Below are 17451 nucleotides of genomic sequence, written 5' to 3'. Positions count from 1 at the left end.
GTCAGAGACTCCTGCATCACCACCAGGGGCCACCAGGGTCCACTCTGTACTTGTGCAGAATAGATTTACTCCATTACAGAAGCTTAATGGAGTCTTGGATGAACGTATCACATACATTAGTGCCAGGAAAGTAATTAAGTTAGCAATTAGTATATAAGAAGCTAGGGCAAAGGGACATATTGGCCATGACCCGACAAGGACAATAATTAACAAATGAAAGTCTGGCGCATGATGGAAAGGATTAAACTCATTTGCTCCAGTAAAGTTGTGAAAACAAGTGAGCTGTGATAATGGGCCTTATTCTAGTTCACTCTTTCTGACAAAATCCTTCTTAGATGGACAAAACCATGTACACTGCAGGGGGGCAGATGTAAAATGTGCAGAGAGAATTAGATTTGGGTGAGGTATTTTGTTTCTGTACAGGGTAAATACTGGCTGCTTTATTCTTACATTGCAATAATATCAGTTTGAAGTCAAAACCCACCCAAATCTAATTCTCTCTGCACAAGTAAAATCTGCCCCACCTGCAGTACACATGGTTTTGTCCATCTAAGAAGGATTTTGTCAGAAAGAGTGAACAAGAATAAGGCCCTACGATCTGATCTGCCAAATATCAAATGCTACATGATAAGTACAGTAAAAAATGATGACACAAATGATTAAAACATGTATACAGTATTATAATGTTTAATTTTTCATTAAATCTGCATACCATTTAAAAAATATTACAATACCACACATACAGTATCTTATAAGATTCATAAGGTTTGGATAAATCTGCTTTAGAGTTTATGTACTGAAACACGTAGGAAGGCCCCCCGCATATGTGTTATTGCCAGTGTTCTGTATATGTATTATTTATTTATTTACAGTTTCTTATATTGCTCAGCATATTCCGTTGCGCTTGACAATAGGTAACTACAGTGATTAAACAAACTGGGTAGATACAAACCGACATGGAGGTAGGAGGGCCCTGCAAGCAAGCTTATAATCTATAGGGGCAATAGGAGAGATACATAAGGATAGAATTCCACAGCATGGCAGTCCCATCAGATTACAAGACAGTCCTGATGGCATGCAATTAGATCTAAATGCTACTGGAGGTTGTGTGGGGGTGCTGAATATGAAAAGCTTGCCTGAAGAGGTGAATTTTCAGGGAACGCTTGAAAGTTTGGAGGCTAGAGGAAAGTCTTAGTGTGCCTGGAAGGACATTCCATAAGGTGGGTGCTGCCTGACAAAAATCCTGCAAGTGTAAGTAGTCGCGAGTAATGAGTGTGGATGAGAGACGCAGATCTTGTGCAGAGCGGAGAGGTCGGGTGGGGATATATTTTGAGATAAGCGAAGAGATATGTATATAAATAACATGTTTTATCTGCAATTTGTGATCCTGAAGAAAGGACTTGCAAACTCTGAAATGTTGAACTAAACTAAACTTTGCTTTTGGACAGTATTCAGAGACAAGTTCTAATAATTCTGATAATGGGTTAGAAGGCACCACTTAAATCAGAAAGTAACATTGGCAGTCCATAAACCATTAACATAAAATCAGTCAATTTACTTTGATAATTCACAGTTAAACATAATGGCCCAATGTATCAAGCTTCAAAATGTGACAAATTGGAGAGCCAATCAGCCCCTAACTGTCATGTTACAGGGTGGGTTTGAAAAATGACAGGTACTGTAGGAGCTGATTGGCTGGTTGTTTATCATTCTCCACTTTATCACTTTTTGAAGCTTGATACATCTGGCCCAATGAGTTTGCAATTGTGCCCGCTTTCCGTGTCTTGGTTTGCACGGGGTGAGATTTCATTCTGGCAGGGCGGCATATAGCTGATCGTAGGGCTCTGAAATGAGCAGCCCAGCAATCAGGTCTGAATTAGTCCCACTGTTGTAATACCCGGGTTCCCAAGGGATTGAATGATTGTTCGTGCTTACAATTTTTTTTTGATCCTTGTTATTAATATTCGCCTTAAATGTATTTGTGTATGTTTATTCTTGCATGACCTGTTTGCTGTATGAATCTATGTCTCCACCATTTGACTCGTTGTGCAGCCATTGATCTGATAGTGTGGGATTATTATAATAACCACTTTACAGTATTTGGTTTATAGTGGAAATAATGTTTGGGGTTCTTACAAAAGGGTCAAAGGATGTTTTCACATCAATACAAACCTAAAAAGCAGATCCCAACACTGTATATTGAAATAAAGGTATAGGTGTATCTAATATTGAACCAGTAGGTACATAGTAAAGATATTAGTGCTCTATTAAAACAATAATGATGCAAATAAAAATGTCATAGAATAAAAATGACATTGAAATAGTTTTGCACAAAGAAATTTTAAAAGACTATTCAACTCCTATTCATATATTCTGTTTCCAGTAAGCAAACAATCATACCCAGCTAGAAGATGTGCAGCCACTGAACTCTCCAGAATAACCCCCTGTAGGGGTCTGAAAGAGGATAATTACCACCTATGTCAAAGAAATGACATATTGGGGAAAATACAAGCAGGTGCTCGGGGGCTGGCTCTGGTCTCACACCTGGTCAGGGATTGGTCCTCCATACAATCATCATCATCATCTCGTTGTCAGCTAATTATGTTTCAAACATCTCCAGGGTCTTTACAAGGCAAATGACACCTGCAAATTCTGAGCTCAATTTAGCAGTTAACGAGGAATAAAGGCAACTTTATATGGTTTGGGAAAGTGCACCAGTCCAGATACTCTGGGCGTAATGTCGAGTTCTTCCTGAGGCACAGGGGACTTCAGGTTAAAATTTTGCAGGATGGTGATAAGGAAGAGGAACAATTCCATTCGCACCAGTGGCTCTCCGAGGCAGTTTCTCTTTCCTATCGAGAGTGAGGACATAACAGTAAATTAAGTGTCACATAACACACATAGGGACAGATGTACTAACCCCCCCTTAGCGCTTCTCAAATAATGGGTCCCGTTTCTCCTGCATAACGAGGAGAAACAGGCACCCGTTATTTGCTAATGTATTTACCCCCTGCAAGCCGATAAGGAGAGCCGTTATGCCCAGCGTTAACGGCTCTCCTTATCGGCTCCCCCGGCGTCCCACGCATGCTCAGTGCACTCCCCCCCCCCCCAGCTCTACTGGGCATGCACGAGATCTCGCAAAAAACGTGAGATCTCCTGCGCAGCCTGAGCCAGAAGCAGGGCTAGTGTTGTCCCTGCAGTGGGGGATAGGACAACGCTAGCCCTGAGCTAGCGAAGTGGCTGGGGCGAATTAATGCTTGGGTGGCTGTTAATACATCGCCCCGGCCGCTAAACACTAGGGGGGATTGCAGGGGACAGCCCCGCCGAGCTTAACTCGGCGGGCTGTCACTAGCGCACGTTAGGTGCGCTAGTAGTACATTAGGAAAATCGTAATCCCCCCCAGTTAACCAGCGTTAAGTGCATTTCTGCACTTAACGCTGGTTCATACATCTGCCCCAGTATACCATAACAACTTATCTTACATTTGGAAGACGGAGAAATAAACTCTAAGGAGTTTATTTACTAAGATGGAAGTTCTATTTCAGATGGGATGTTGCTTCGGGGCAACCAATCCGATTCTATCTATTATATTCTAGAAGGTGCTAAATAAATAAGAAGTATATTCTGATTGGTTGTTAATACTATGGGCAACATCCCATCTTAAAGAGAACTCCCATTAAGATAAATAAACCGCTAATACTGACGGATTTAGGGATTTTAAACAAAAGGTAAAAATAAATAAAATATATAAAATACAATCACAAATTACAAGTATCTATCTGAGAAATTCAGGCGAACCTACCAGCTTAGCAAATCTAAGAGCATTTACAGTACTGGCTTTCCCTACCTGTGTTTCAAAGCCTGATAAATGCGAACTGATTCTGATTGGGTGCTCTGTGGAAAGTTTATGAGTATTAATTTCTCATCATTCATAATATCTCATCACTGAATTTTCTAATTTATCCAATTCTCAGTCACCATTTCATTTAAATCTATCCTATCATATTTATTTATTCTCCCTGGTGAAACTAAAATTTGAGAAAGTTCTACTGGCGCCCGGGACATAAGACAACTCTCTTGCATAGGTATGAAGACTAAATTTGCTATGAAACACTTTAATACCGCTCCTGTGATGCAGTATTGCATACCTCCCAACCGTCCCTATAACCGCAGGAACGCCCCGGTTTTCGGGGATGTTCACGCGTCCCTCCCACCACCATCCCTTTACAGATCCCTCCCAGCATGCCCTGCGGCCAGAACCGTGCTCTGCACATGCGCAGATGGACGCCCAGGTCACGGACCCAGAAGTCAAGCACCGGAGCCGCATCGCAAGGGACAGCTCTTATCACAAGAGCTGTCCCCTGCGTTAATAACTGCATATGTTAGAGCATATGTGGTTATTAATAATGCGATGCCCGGCGATACAGGGCAGCGGATGTTAGAACATCCCGCCCACAATTTTAACATCAAAGGCTCCCACAAACGGCTTGCTATGGGACCCCCACAAATCTTTATGCATAAGGCGCTTACCTCCAGCAAGAGGCATGAAGGCATTGTTCTTCTGAAACTCTCCCTTCTCATTGAGAAAATTTTCAGGGTTGAACTCTGTGGGGTACTTAAAACAGGACGGATCCTTCAGCACAGATGTCAGCACTGGGAAAACATCAGTATCCTGGAAACGTGAGAAATTTCATAGTGAGTGCAGTAAACATAACTTCACATCTTATGCAAATGTATTTTTTTCCTCATTGATCGTCTTGCTTTATTACTTACCAATTAAATGTTTAAGTGAGCAAAATGTGTGTTCATTACATTAAACTTTATTATTGAGAGAACACTGGTTTCAGTTTGCTCAGGATGCCAATCCATGCTGATTTCAATAGTCCTGCCTGTTATGTGTATTCTACCGCTTATAGTTGTGTGATGTGCTAGAGCCAGTGGTGTACACAGGGCCGCTGAGAGGTATGCCGGGCCCCGGAAAAATGTTGGAGGTGTGGTCCAATCGTGGGAGGCGTGGCCACCTCCCGCAGTTCGGCCATACCCCAAAATGTGTAAGGGGGTGTGTGAAAACCGCTCTAAAGTCAAGGGGGAAGTGTCCCTCCCCTCACTCAGCAGCAGCACACACCTACAGCATGTGCTGTGCTGACAGCAGGCTCAGCATGAGCTCTCACGCTGTCAGTGAGACGCTCATGCTGAGCCTGCTATCAGCACAGCACATGCTGTAGGTGTGTGTTGCTGTTACTGCTGCTGCCCTGGAGGGATGGAGAGGGAAGGGGGGAGTCAGACCAGGGCCCCCGCCGGGGGCCTGGGCCTCCAGCAAGCCCAGGTAATTAGTACCTGCTCCCCCCCTCTCGGCGGCCCTAGGCATACAGCTGCTATGGGGCCCGAGCTGTTCCAAACGCCCACTGCTCCCCCTGTACCATGTCACTGGCTCATTAGCCCGTAGCTTCCCTTCCTCCTCCTTAAGAACGCCTACCTATAGATGGAGTTTTTTGTCTCGGTGTGCCGTTCGACGAGATGGGGTCACACGAGCGTCTCATTGCCTTCATGGAATTACATACTCCTGGACTTTCTCTGATTTGATGAAATTGCCGTTGGCAACAGAATCAATGAGGTCCCCAAGTGTTTCAATGGATTTCTTCAATAGTAAAGAACCTTCAATAGTGTAATTGATTAATTATTTTATTTTGGGTTGTGTTGAAATGACTATCCAACAATCAGTGTGACAATCCCAAAATCAGTTAGGTCCTCTCATTTCCTGGTCACTTGGGACAACTAGTGAGAAGATTACCTGAAGTAATAATAAGGAGTTCAAAATGCCGTCTTGTCGAGGAGTTACACTTTTGTGAGATGAGTGGAGAACAATTTCAAATTTAACGGCATGGTTGAAGTTATGGGTCCGGAGCAGCAGGGGAGATGCCGCGACCAACCATAATAATGATTACAGGAGAGTTATTATGCTTTTTTTTTTTTTTTCCTGGGGGTGTTGGTCAGGGTGGTGGAGGCATCATTAGTAGCCAGAGTTTCCATGTGGGGGCAGTCATGGAGATAATACGTGATTTTTTTCCATGTTGGCCACGAATCTCACATAGTTCTTTAAGCCAATAATTGTGGGTATAGTTGGAGTTTTCCAATTTTTGGCGATTAATAATTTAGCAGCTACTAGGATGTGGGAAAGCAGTTTGTTTAAAGGTGGGTCTAAATCCGGGTATGGGCGGGCTAACAAAAATACCCATGGGTCTAATGTAAGTGGGAGACCTAAAAGTGATGTCATTAAGTCAAGAACTTTATTCCAAAATTGAGATATGAGTGGACAGGTCCACCAAATGTGAAAAAGAGTTCCTCTTTGACCGCATTCTCGCCAGCAAACGGGAGCAGCTGAGGGGTAAATTCTGGACCGTTTGTTTGGATTATAATACCATCTATAATATAATTTGTAGGAGGTTTCCTTAAATTGTGTAGAGATTGAGCATTTTGCTATGCCTTCTCGTACTTCCTCCCAACAAGATTCATCGGGGGGCCTAAATCTCTCTCCCACTCCCGTTCGTGACGAGTCTGCGAGGTTGAGGATGAGGTTACTAATAGTGAATAGATATGGGAAATCAATCCTTTTTGTATAGAGCAGGCATGGGGAACCTCAGGCCCGGGGGCCGTATGCGGCCCCCGTAGCCTGTCTGAGTGGCCCTCCTACATGCCTGGCAGCTTTGCCGGGAGTCAAGTACAGGGGAATTCACGCAAGAGGTCGGTAGTTCTCGCGAGATTCCTCTTAATCAACAGCAGCCGGAGACTGTCAGTCCTATTCAGCGGCAGCCATAGGAGCGTGGGACGGCTGCAGCAGGACAATTTGTAAGATACATTTTTACATATGGCCCTCGAAGGATTTTCCCACCATACAAATGGCCCTTGGCACACAAAAGGTTCCCCACCCCTGGTATAGAGTATCTAGCACACAATGATTCAAAAAGAGTTAAATCTCTGGTAACATCTTTTTGGGGTAGAGATAAAAGATAGTGGCGAATTTGAAAAAATTCTAAAAAAAGGAGGGGTGAAGGAATAATTATTTTTAAGGTTGTCTATAGACATCCAGGTATTTCAAATAATTAAATCATGTGCCGTCTGTATTTCCGCTTTATGCCATAGCTGGAATCTACAAGGCGAAGTGCCTGCTGGGAATGTTGGGTTGTCCCATAGTGGTGTAAGAGGGGAGTTGGGAGAAGAAAGTTTGTATTTAGTTAAGGATTTGTTCCTTATGGAGAGTTGAAATTTAAGAGAAGGAAGAGAATTCGTCAGAGAGCTGGCAGGTTCTGCCCAGGCTCCACAGGGAGGATAAGTCACGTAGGCCTAAAGCTGAGGCCTCTAGGTCAACCCAGGCTATAGAGCTTTGGGGTACGAATGAAGTGACAATTTGGATTAAATTGCAGGCGATGGTCTGATTTTGACATGCAAATTTAAGTTGTGCACCTCTAATTTTGATTCTGTAACATTTCTGTAAGTCTAAATTGCTTATCTCTACTATAAATATAATTTTTTTGGGCACTGAAAAACATTGATTAATAATAAGAATAGTTTTATTTATATAGCGATATTTCTCCAATAGAACTCAAGACGCTTAACAGATAGTATGAATGTAATAAAGTACAGGAGTAATAAAGTAGAGAAAAGCATTTTATAAATGATACTTAAGGGAATTACGGAAATTCTTAAGTAAACAGGAAATTCTTAAGTCTGTTTTTGAAAGTTTCTAGAGTGGGGGCCTCTTAAATGTGCGGGGAAGTGAGTTCCATAGAGTCTGAGCCGCATGGCTAAAAGCTCGACCCCTAGATAAATCATGGTAGATTTTAGATATTGCTAAATGTCTTTCATCTACAGATCGCATTAATCGGGTGGGACAGCATGGAGTCAGAAGCTGCTTCAGGAACCTTGGGCCTTGGTCATGTAGGGCTTTAAAACTCAGTAAATTAATCTTGAAGATAATTTGTCACCTTAGAGGGCATTGCAGTAATCTAATCGAGATTATACAAATGCATGTATGACTTTTGGCAGATCTTCATATAGTTTTTTTAATTTCAATTATGTACTTGTCATCATTGTAAATGGCACAATCATGCCAACATTACTCAGTATTGAAATTTTATAAACATTTAACTTCTATAGCTATTGGAATTACCTTTTGGTGTAAAGGCAGAGTTACAATTACAGTCAGAAATAGAGAGAGAGAGATATACCTTTGGTAGTGTGTATCCTTTAAGCTTCACCTCTTTTATCGTTTTCCGTGGTAAACTCAATGGAGCAAGGTCACTGAACCGTTGTATTTCATGGATCACTGCTTCAGTAAAAGGCATGTTGTTCCGGTCCTGAAGGGTTGGGCTGCGTTGTCGGCCAATGACTTGGTCAATTTCATCATGCACTTTGGCTTAAAAGCAGGAAAAATATAAAACTAAATCCAAGATAATATTAGTAATAAAATGTGTACTGCCAGGCAACTTTGTTATAACATCATAAAATACCCAACGTAACAATACAATATATGAAGTGGCTCAGAACTCTGTGAAACCTTTAAAAAAACAAATCACATACACAGATGATGACAATGTTCATTGAGTTAAGGTTCATTGTTCAATGTTCACTGTTTAGCTGAGTTTTATATAATTTGGTTCTTTAAAAAACCTTTATTTCAAATTATTCAACAAAACATTTTTATTGCACAGAATCTCATAGATGGCAGCAGCAGGGGACAAAAGACTCAGTACATGTTTAGGACAGTCAGTATACATATGGTATCGATATCATAGCTGCCTACTTACCATAGATACAGATTATTAGTCAGAGATGGTAGACTTATGGTAAGTGGTCTTGGTCAGAGGCTTATCTATAATGGCTAGTACCAGAGCAGATGCCATATTGTGGCTAGAACAGATCCCCCATCTATTCTATATGCCAGGAAAACTATCCTTCTAGGGTGGTGTAGCATAAAGATGGGAAAATGTACTGCACACAGGCCCCTCAGGCATTAATACACCTCTGGTCTCGGTGGATGGAAACTTTTTAGAATTTTACGGCAGATAAGAACCACTTCAAAGCCAAGTGTCCAAGTAAGTTGCATGTTTAATTAAACCAGGGGTGGCCAAACCAGGTTTGAAAATGTGACAGTTGGTAATGACTACAGCTGTGCACCAGCTAGGTGATTTGGAAAAAGTGGACCATTAGTAGGTCTCGAGGACCGGTTTGGCCACCCCTAAATTGCACAAACCAAAATCTGAATATGACACAATGGGGCAGATGTATTAAGCCCTAACAAGAGATAAATGCAAGGGTGATAAAGAAAGATGAACGCCCAGGCAATCCCCTGCTAACTGCCATGTTACAGGCTGTGTTTGAAAAAGGTCAGTAAGGAGCTGATTGGCTGGACGTTTATCTCTCCTTATCACCCTTGCATTTATCTCTTGTTAAGGCTTAATACATTTGCCCCAATGCTTACTACAAATCCTGGTGTACTTTGAGTTTGCTTGCCTAGAAATTTTACATGTTTTAGTGATATCACACACAACATGACCACACAGTATAATGCAGAAGAGCCATTAGGCATTGCTTCAGTACTATGCTGATGTGAGTCAACGAAGTGAGTTATACAGTAGTAACATCTTTCTGGTACAATGACTCACTTTTTACTATTTTAATATATTTCTGATATCCTGCATCACTGCAATAGGTGCGATAAGTAGAATGGGACTTAGATAAATAGAGTTTTGATATGTTAATGCAGGGTGGTTAGAACAGTCAAGGATGTCTCCATTCTACAGAGGGACCTTGATAAACTTGATGAATGGACTAATAAATGGAAAATGAGATTCAGTGTAGATAAATGTAAGGCTATGCATCTCGGGAAACGAATGCGATTTATAAACTAAATAGAGTAGAATTGGGCAAATCAAAATGGGAAAAGGACCTACTGCACATGTACTGACAACAACTGGGGTGCAGTGTCATGGTGTAGCCACTAAGGCTAACAGGATATTAGCTTGTATAAAAAGTGGCATGGAAACTAGGGAAGACAATGTAATTATGCCACTGTACAAGGCACTGGTTAGACCTCACCTAGAATTTGTTGTGTAATTCTGGGTCCCACACTACAAAAAGGACATTATGGAACTGGGTAAAGTCTAGAGAAGGGCATCAAAGCTAATAAAAGGGAAGGAGTCTTTAAGCTACAACGACAGACTAGTCAAATGAGTAATGTTTAAGCTAGAACAGAGACGATTAAGGGGAGACATGCTTAACATGTACAAATATGTTGGGGGGGGGGCAATATTCTCAACTATCAGGCAACCTCTTTGCTTTGAAGTCAGAAACTAGGACATGCGGGCATGCATTCAGACTAGAGAGAGAATATTCCGTACCCTTAGAAAGATGGTTAGGGCAGAAAAGCTATAGAATACTCTTCTAGAAAAGGCAGTGATGGCAGAATCATTGAACACATTTAAAATAAGGTTGGACAAACATTTTCTGGAAAAAAAACATTCAGGGTTACAACTCATCACTACTTAGTCCATAGTTGGAATAAAGGATAAACTGAAATGGGAATACCCTATCTAGTATATACCACCTAATGGGTCCTGCATAAGGTTGAACTTGATGAATGTAACTCTTTTTTCAACCTCAACTGCTATGTTACTATGTTATTACCTAAGATGCTCCTTGTTGAATGGAAATATTTTGACATACTGTATTGATGAACATACAGTACAACTTTGTTTCAAACATTTACAACGGGTAAGGTATTGGCAACTACACTTTTATACATATGGAGCGAGCAATCAATGTGATGGTGCTAACCATAAAAGATAAAGGATTTAGTGCCACACTTACCAAGGACATCAGGATATTTCACAAAAAGGAGGATAGCATAGGCCAGCGTTGTGCTGACGGTATCCACCCCAGCAAAGAAGATCTGTACTGTGTTTGCCAATAAATTCTTCATATTAAATTCACTGTTTGAATTAACGTTCTCCTGATGAAGTAATGAGTAAGCTTTAATAATTATCATTGATTCAATAAATAAATAAAGTCTCTATTAACATGCACATTTACTAATGTCCTTAAATATTATCTATTGTATGACCATAATAATCTGATCTTCATAAACAAATAACCTCTCCAATTACTTCATATGTTCCTTTGGGAAACTGTACATATTATATTCCGGCACTCAGGATGATGGTCTAAAGACCAACCCCGGCATCCCTATATGGAGAATCCTGCAATGGGCTCAGTAAGTGTCTTAAACCTCTCCCATACCCCTCTCACCATATCCTTGCAGCAGCCTAACCCCCCCCCCCCTGCAGCCTGACCCTAACCCTCCCAGCTAGTGCCTAAACCAAACCAACACGGCCTAAGCATAACCTAACCCCTCATCATAAGTGCCTTGCCTCCCCCCCCCGCATCATAACCCCACCATTCTCCCCCCCCCCCCCCAAGCCATAACCCTAAGTCTACCCTCCTCCCCTTTCTTGGCTACCCGCTTCTGTACCTACATACTCAGTGATCATGATGCCAGTGGTTGGATTTCTGGTGTCGGCATCCAAATCCTGATCATCCCAATGTCTCAATTTAAAAAAAAAACTTGTTAAAATCTCTGCCAAAATTGAAGATGTAATGTACTGTTATATCATTATCATCTATATATGTCTAGTGTCCATTTGTGTGTCTCCGAAACACTGCCATCTGTTAGCAGCGATTGAAACTATATCTCTTTCACTCTCACACATACACAAACACAAGGGAAATCACAAGGTAGCAGACTAGCTTTCAAAGAATTATTTTCGAGCATGCTTCCATTATCTTCGAGCATACTTCCAATCTGAAACAGATCTGTTCTCTATTTGTACAGAAATTCCAATAAAACCAGTGGTTCCCAAATTTGTTTGAATAACGGTGCCCTAGAGTATTTCTTCACCCCTAGTCCAAAAGTTTTGAGAAATTTAGAAAAAATATTTATTCTGTCATCCTTAGTTTCCGTTATTTGGCAATGGAACAGGGTTTGCTTCTGTTTGTCCAAATTCTTTAGATTATAATGAGAAGCCACAAGCACTAGTTTTTCATAATACATTTACAATAAATGAACTAAAATTAGTAATGAACCTCCAAACAAAAGTACTCCTGCAATGCTGCCGTGACACTCTGTTTGGAACCACTGCATTCAGGGGCGTAACTAACTATTTTGCGCCCCCCCCCCCCCCGCATGTTTTTTTCAGCGCCCCCCCCACCCCCACCCCCGCATACCTCCCAACTTCTGTGTTGGTGAAATAGGGACACTCGCGCGGCTAATTATGCTAATTAGCCGCAACCTCATTTTCATATGAGAATAGACGCTCTATTCTATTAGATTGGGGGGTCTCCCAACTGCCACCCCCCGCAGCGGGACAATGCCTACCGCGGGTGGGACAGCAGCGGGACAGGACCCGAAAATCGGGACTGTCCCACTGTAATCGTGACAGTTGGGAGGTATGCCCCCGCACACACCTAACCTGCCCCCCCTTCTTACCCGTACCTGCACCCGCAGTTTTCATTGCAGCAGGAGCCGGCCGGGACCGTGACGGCCAGGCAGGTCCCGGCAGAGAGCCGGGCGAGATACAGACTGCGGGTAACTATAGCCCCGCAGCCCCACGGCGGTGCCCCCAATTTCTCTGCCCCCCCCTTCCCTTCTTACCCGTACCTGCACCCGCGGTCTGCGTCTCGCCCGGCTCTCTGCCGGGACCTGCCTGACCGTCACGGTTCCGGCCGGCTCCTGCTGCTACAATGAAAACTGACTTTTAGAAAATGGCTGCCTCCATACTGCAGACAGAAAACTGTCTGCAGTATGGGGGCAGCCATTTTCTAATTGTCAGTTTTCATTGCAGCAGGAGCCGGCCGGGACCGTGAAGGTCAGGCAGGTCCCGGCTGAGAGCCGGGCGAGACGCAGACCGCGGGTAACTATAGCCCCGCAGCCATCCGGCGGTGCCCCCAATTTCTCTGCGCCACCGCGGGGGCTGCAGTGCTATAGTTATGCCACTGACTGCATTAATACAGTAGTATCGATCTTAATCACACATTTACCTTTTCCATTTTAATGAGGAAAGCATCAATATAATCTCTTGGGTTATTAGGATCCAATGATTTCAAGTTGATTTGGATTCTGGATTCTACAAAGTTGCTGAGTTTCTTTAGTAGGTGATATGTCCTGTGGTGACGCCCAGGAATATATCCCATCAGCCCTGGAAACATATCATACATCTGGGGAATGAAATTAAATTATGTTATATTAATATTATTATTTATTATTTTTATCAAGGATAAACTCCATTAGGAAATGCAACATTGTGGTTAGTGTTTGATAAAAGAATCCAAACAGCTACAGTTCTCTGATTCCATCTGTGTGCTTTGAAATGTAACACTTCTTTGTCTCAATATTTCTAGGAAAAGCACTGCAGAGAGTCCCTGATCTCTCCGCCTAGTTCATGTTGGCAAAGAATTGCACAACCGCAAGGAAACAGTGGTGCAATTATGTGTTAAGAAAATGCAGCAGGAGGCACCTTTAGATGCAGCCTCAGTTCGTAAGGCTTTTGGGCATCGGTCAGACTGAGTAAGGGCACTTATTCTGGTTCACTCGCAAAAGCAAATTCCTTCTCAAATGCACGGGAAAATACTGACTGCTTTATTTTTACACTGCAATATAGATCTCACTTTGAAGTAAAACCCCACCCAAATCTAATTCTCTATGCACAAGTTACATCTGCCCCACCTGCAGTGCACATGGTTTTGTCCATTTGAGAAGGAATTTACCTTTGTGAGTGAACCAGAATAAGGGCCAAGGTGGAGCTTCTGCAGGCTGGCCGTTGGATCTGGAAACATACAGCATTTTGAATGTTTAAAATAATTAAATTAATGTTATATGTGTTACATGATGCACCGGAGTACTGAGTTCAACTAAAAGTGAGAAAGGAAGTTAATGCCAAATTTGACGTGTATGCATCATATGACCGTACACTTAAAATCCCTATTAAAGATAATTACTGTACATTTCAGACTCTCTGAACTGTTTCTGCTGATCTATCATACAGAAGTTATTTCTGTGTAGTTACAGAACATGGGGATATTCAATCTTCGCCGTTATGTCTGACAGGGGAAATAGCGGCGGCCGCCTATACATTGCTGCTGTTTCTGACAGCATTAAAGGCGGAGTCCGACAAAACATATATAAATGTAAAACTGGTTGGATCTGTTTTGTCGGAAATGGTTGTGGATTGTCGAATTCACGGCTGGTTTTCGACAACCCACGGTCGTTTTCACCGAAACGCCCCCTTTTCAACACTCGGCAGGTGGAACATTAAATTCCGCCTGTCGAGTACCTGTCGAGCTGGGTGAAAACGGGCAGAGATTCCGACTGTCGGTGTGTACTGACAGTTGGAATCCCGTATTAAATACCACCCAGGGACATACCCCTTAGTAAAGACCAGTCTGGACTCCAAAAACTTCAAACAATCAATGTTTCATAACTTTTACTTAAGTTGTTTGATCAGCATCATCAGGATTCTGTAGTTCTGAAACAAGCAGTCTTGAGAGCCGCCATTAAAATCTCTCTCTGGGCGGGATGTATCAACATACATCCCCGCCCTTCGCACGGCAGCCGCCGCGATTCTACCGCATATGTACTAACATATGCGGCCAGCATCGGGCTGCGGTAACGGAGACCCCCGCGATACCTGTGATGTTGGCTGCAGGGGTCTCCGTCACCTCCCGGCGGCTGCCAGCGTCCCCCTGTGTCTCCTCCTCCCCCCTGAAGCCGGATGTCCTCCCGGCTGTCACACCAGGGGGAGGAGATGATCACAGGAAGACGGGTGGGGGTGGGCGCGCGGACGGCGTACGTCGGGCGGCGAAAGAAGCCCATAGGCTTCTATAGGGTATCGCCACCCTCTGGGTGGCGATACCCTGGCCTGCGAAAACGGGGCGAACCGGTGATGATACATAGGAAAATGCGGTAAAACGGGGGTTTTACCGCATTTTCCCGTTAGTACATCCCGCCCTCTAACTGTTTTGAGATCATAAACTTATTGAGTACCGCACACAAGATTGAGGGGCAGATTTATTAAGCTTGGAGAAGAGATAAACTGGAGATAAAGCAGAGAAAAGGTAAAAGGAGATAAAGCACAGCCAATCAGCTGTGTTTGAAAAAGACAGTTGGGAGTTGATTGGCTGGAGCTTTATCTCCTTTTACCTTTTCTCCGCTTTATCTCCAGTTTATCTCTTCTCCAAGCTTAATAAATCTGCCCCTTAGATCCATATATATATAATCCTGAAGAGTAACAAGGTGGCACTCAAAGGGCAGTATTCAATGACGCTGATTCACCATGTTCTACTGTGATTGTGTGCTATTTTCGTGCTGTAAGACAAATCTTTTAACTGAAAAAGTGATTCTCCCTATTCAATGTTCACTATTCGCCGATGGCGAACATTGAATGACAGACAATTTGCCGTCTGATAGTAGCCGAAACCAATTTGCTTTGGTTTTTCAATTTGAATCACCATGATTCGCCGTGAGTGTATTCAATGATCAGATGGCAAATTAATTTCAAGGTTATTTTCGCTGTGCTTCACCGTGTAGCAATTGCCATCCATTTAAGGTGAACTGGAATGTTATCTTTTAAAATATAGATTTTTTTTTTAATTTGGTGTAAAAAAATCAGTAATTTCATTCCTGTGAAGGGGCATGCTATTTTTATTCATGTGCACATGAATATATATTTACTATATATGTTATTTTTTTTTTACACATAACAGCCAGCAGGGGGCCGGGAGCCACTCATTACATATTCATATATTCACTTCACACTGCTCCCGCTCATTACATATGCACGAGCAGGAGCAGTGCAGTGGCTCACTAACCGCATCCCCTGCCAGCTCTCCGGAGGACAGCTGCTGCTGCCGCCCGTGTCCCCGGGAACCCTGCTTCCCCCACACACATTCTGGTGCAGGCAGGGAGACTTCCATCCTCCTGCCTGCCATCATCCCCGGCTCCCTGCAGGGTTAAAATTCGCCATCAGGGGCAGCGAGCCTCTGCGGCGTTGTATAGGGCGACAGCGAGGGCTGGCACCAAATGCTCCAGCCCTCTGGAAAGCGTAGAATGTCGAGAATCGACATTGAATACTGCCCAAAGACTTAGCTGGTGTAAATGATGATCCAAAGCTTTAGAATCTGTAATAGCTCTTTCAGAATCTTTAATAACTCTCTGTAAAAACACTGGGACTTTACTCAAATATTGCTATGGGGTCTGGCTATGCTTGATCAACCCCTGGTTTAATAAATAAATTACAGTATGTTCAATAAAGTCATTGTTACCTGTCCCCAGGCTGAGCTGACAATCATTAATGCTTCATTCACCCAATTCAAAACATTATCTATGTCCTGGTCCTCATAATCGTGATGATTCCCAAACATAATGGAGAAAATAATATTGCAAACAGCTCTGCTGAAATGGTGCTGAGGATCAAAGAACGATTCTGGAAGATATGAAAAAAAAATGGAACTTTTCATCTTGAAGCCTAAGGGGTAGATGTATGAAGCAGTGATAAGGGAAGAGAAGTAATCAAGTGCCTTGTACTTTATCACCGGCCAATCAGCTCCTGACTGTTAAGCTACAGGCTGGGTTTAAAAAGGAACAGTCAGGAGCTGATGGGCTGGTGATCATGTACCAGGCACTTTATTACTTCTCCTCCCTTATCACTGGTTCATACTTTACATCTACCCCTGAGTGTCTTATCTCCAGGTACTGTAAAGGGAACACGCGGAACGATTTTTGCTAGTGAGCAATTTTGTCTAAGCGATTGTAACTAAGCAATTGTGACTAAGTGATTGTGACTAGATGTACCAGCGATATTTGACTAGGTGCACCAGCGATTTTGAATATACCAGAATTAACATATTGGGTTGACATTTAATTGCAGATCGCCTAGTGAATATCGCCCTCAGCAGTGAACACCAGTGATTTTGACTAGACAGCCAGCGATCTAGTCAAACTTTTCTTCCCAGGCAACTATTTTTTAACTAAACGATATTCACTTAAGCGTGGCAGCACATCGCTAACGCCCATAGGGCGATATGTCTAGACTTGTCAGCAATTTTTCCTAACCATGTGTTCACCCCTTAAGGATAGAGGAACATTAAACCTGCAATTTAGTTTCATGACAGATGACAGTATTTATACAGTAGTAAGATTCCCAAACGTAGAAACACATGCTCACAAAACTCATTACAAACATCGTCCTACTGATTAACCATATGGTCATGCTAAATGTGGAACTGTTGTAAAATTAGAAGATTCTGGTGGAAAGTTCTAAATTTACTTTTTGATGTGATTCATGTTAGACTGTCTATAGAACCTTTAGCACTTATGGGTTTGTTGTTTCGTTTATGGCCAAT

At 42.7% G+C, this 17451-nt stretch overlaps 1 protein-coding gene across 2 annotated transcripts in view; it reads right to left on the bottom strand.

The window, feature by feature from the left end:
• Positions 1-671: 671 nt before the first annotated feature.
• The window catches only part of LOC146036034 (cytochrome P450 2G1-like), a 40755-nt gene continuing 23975 nt past the window's right edge, over positions 672-17451 (bottom strand). Inside the window, exons 4-10 of one of the 2 annotated variants that reach the window (XM_083159801.1) lie at positions 16372-16532; positions 13093-13269; positions 10867-11008; positions 8226-8413; positions 4531-4672; positions 3848-3894; positions 672-2852 (exon numbers count right to left, since the gene is read on the bottom strand). In XM_083159801.1, the coding sequence (XP_083015927.1) occupies positions 2769-2852; positions 3848-3894; positions 4531-4672; positions 8226-8413; positions 10867-11008; positions 13093-13269; positions 16372-16532 (941 nt within the window). In that variant the 3' untranslated portion in view covers positions 672-2768. The remainder of the gene's footprint in view (positions 2853-3847; positions 3895-4530; positions 4673-8225; positions 8414-10866; positions 11009-13092; positions 13270-16371; positions 16533-17451) is intronic. The other variant, XM_083159800.1, reaches the window with a different exon arrangement.

The sequence above is a fragment of the Crinia signifera genome, chromosome 9 (assembly GCF_055691185.1).
Source record: "Crinia signifera chromosome 9, ASM5569118v1, whole genome shotgun sequence".
NCBI lineage: Eukaryota > Metazoa > Chordata > Amphibia > Anura > Myobatrachidae > Crinia > Crinia signifera.
This window is presented reverse-complemented; position numbering and strand designations above follow the sequence as displayed.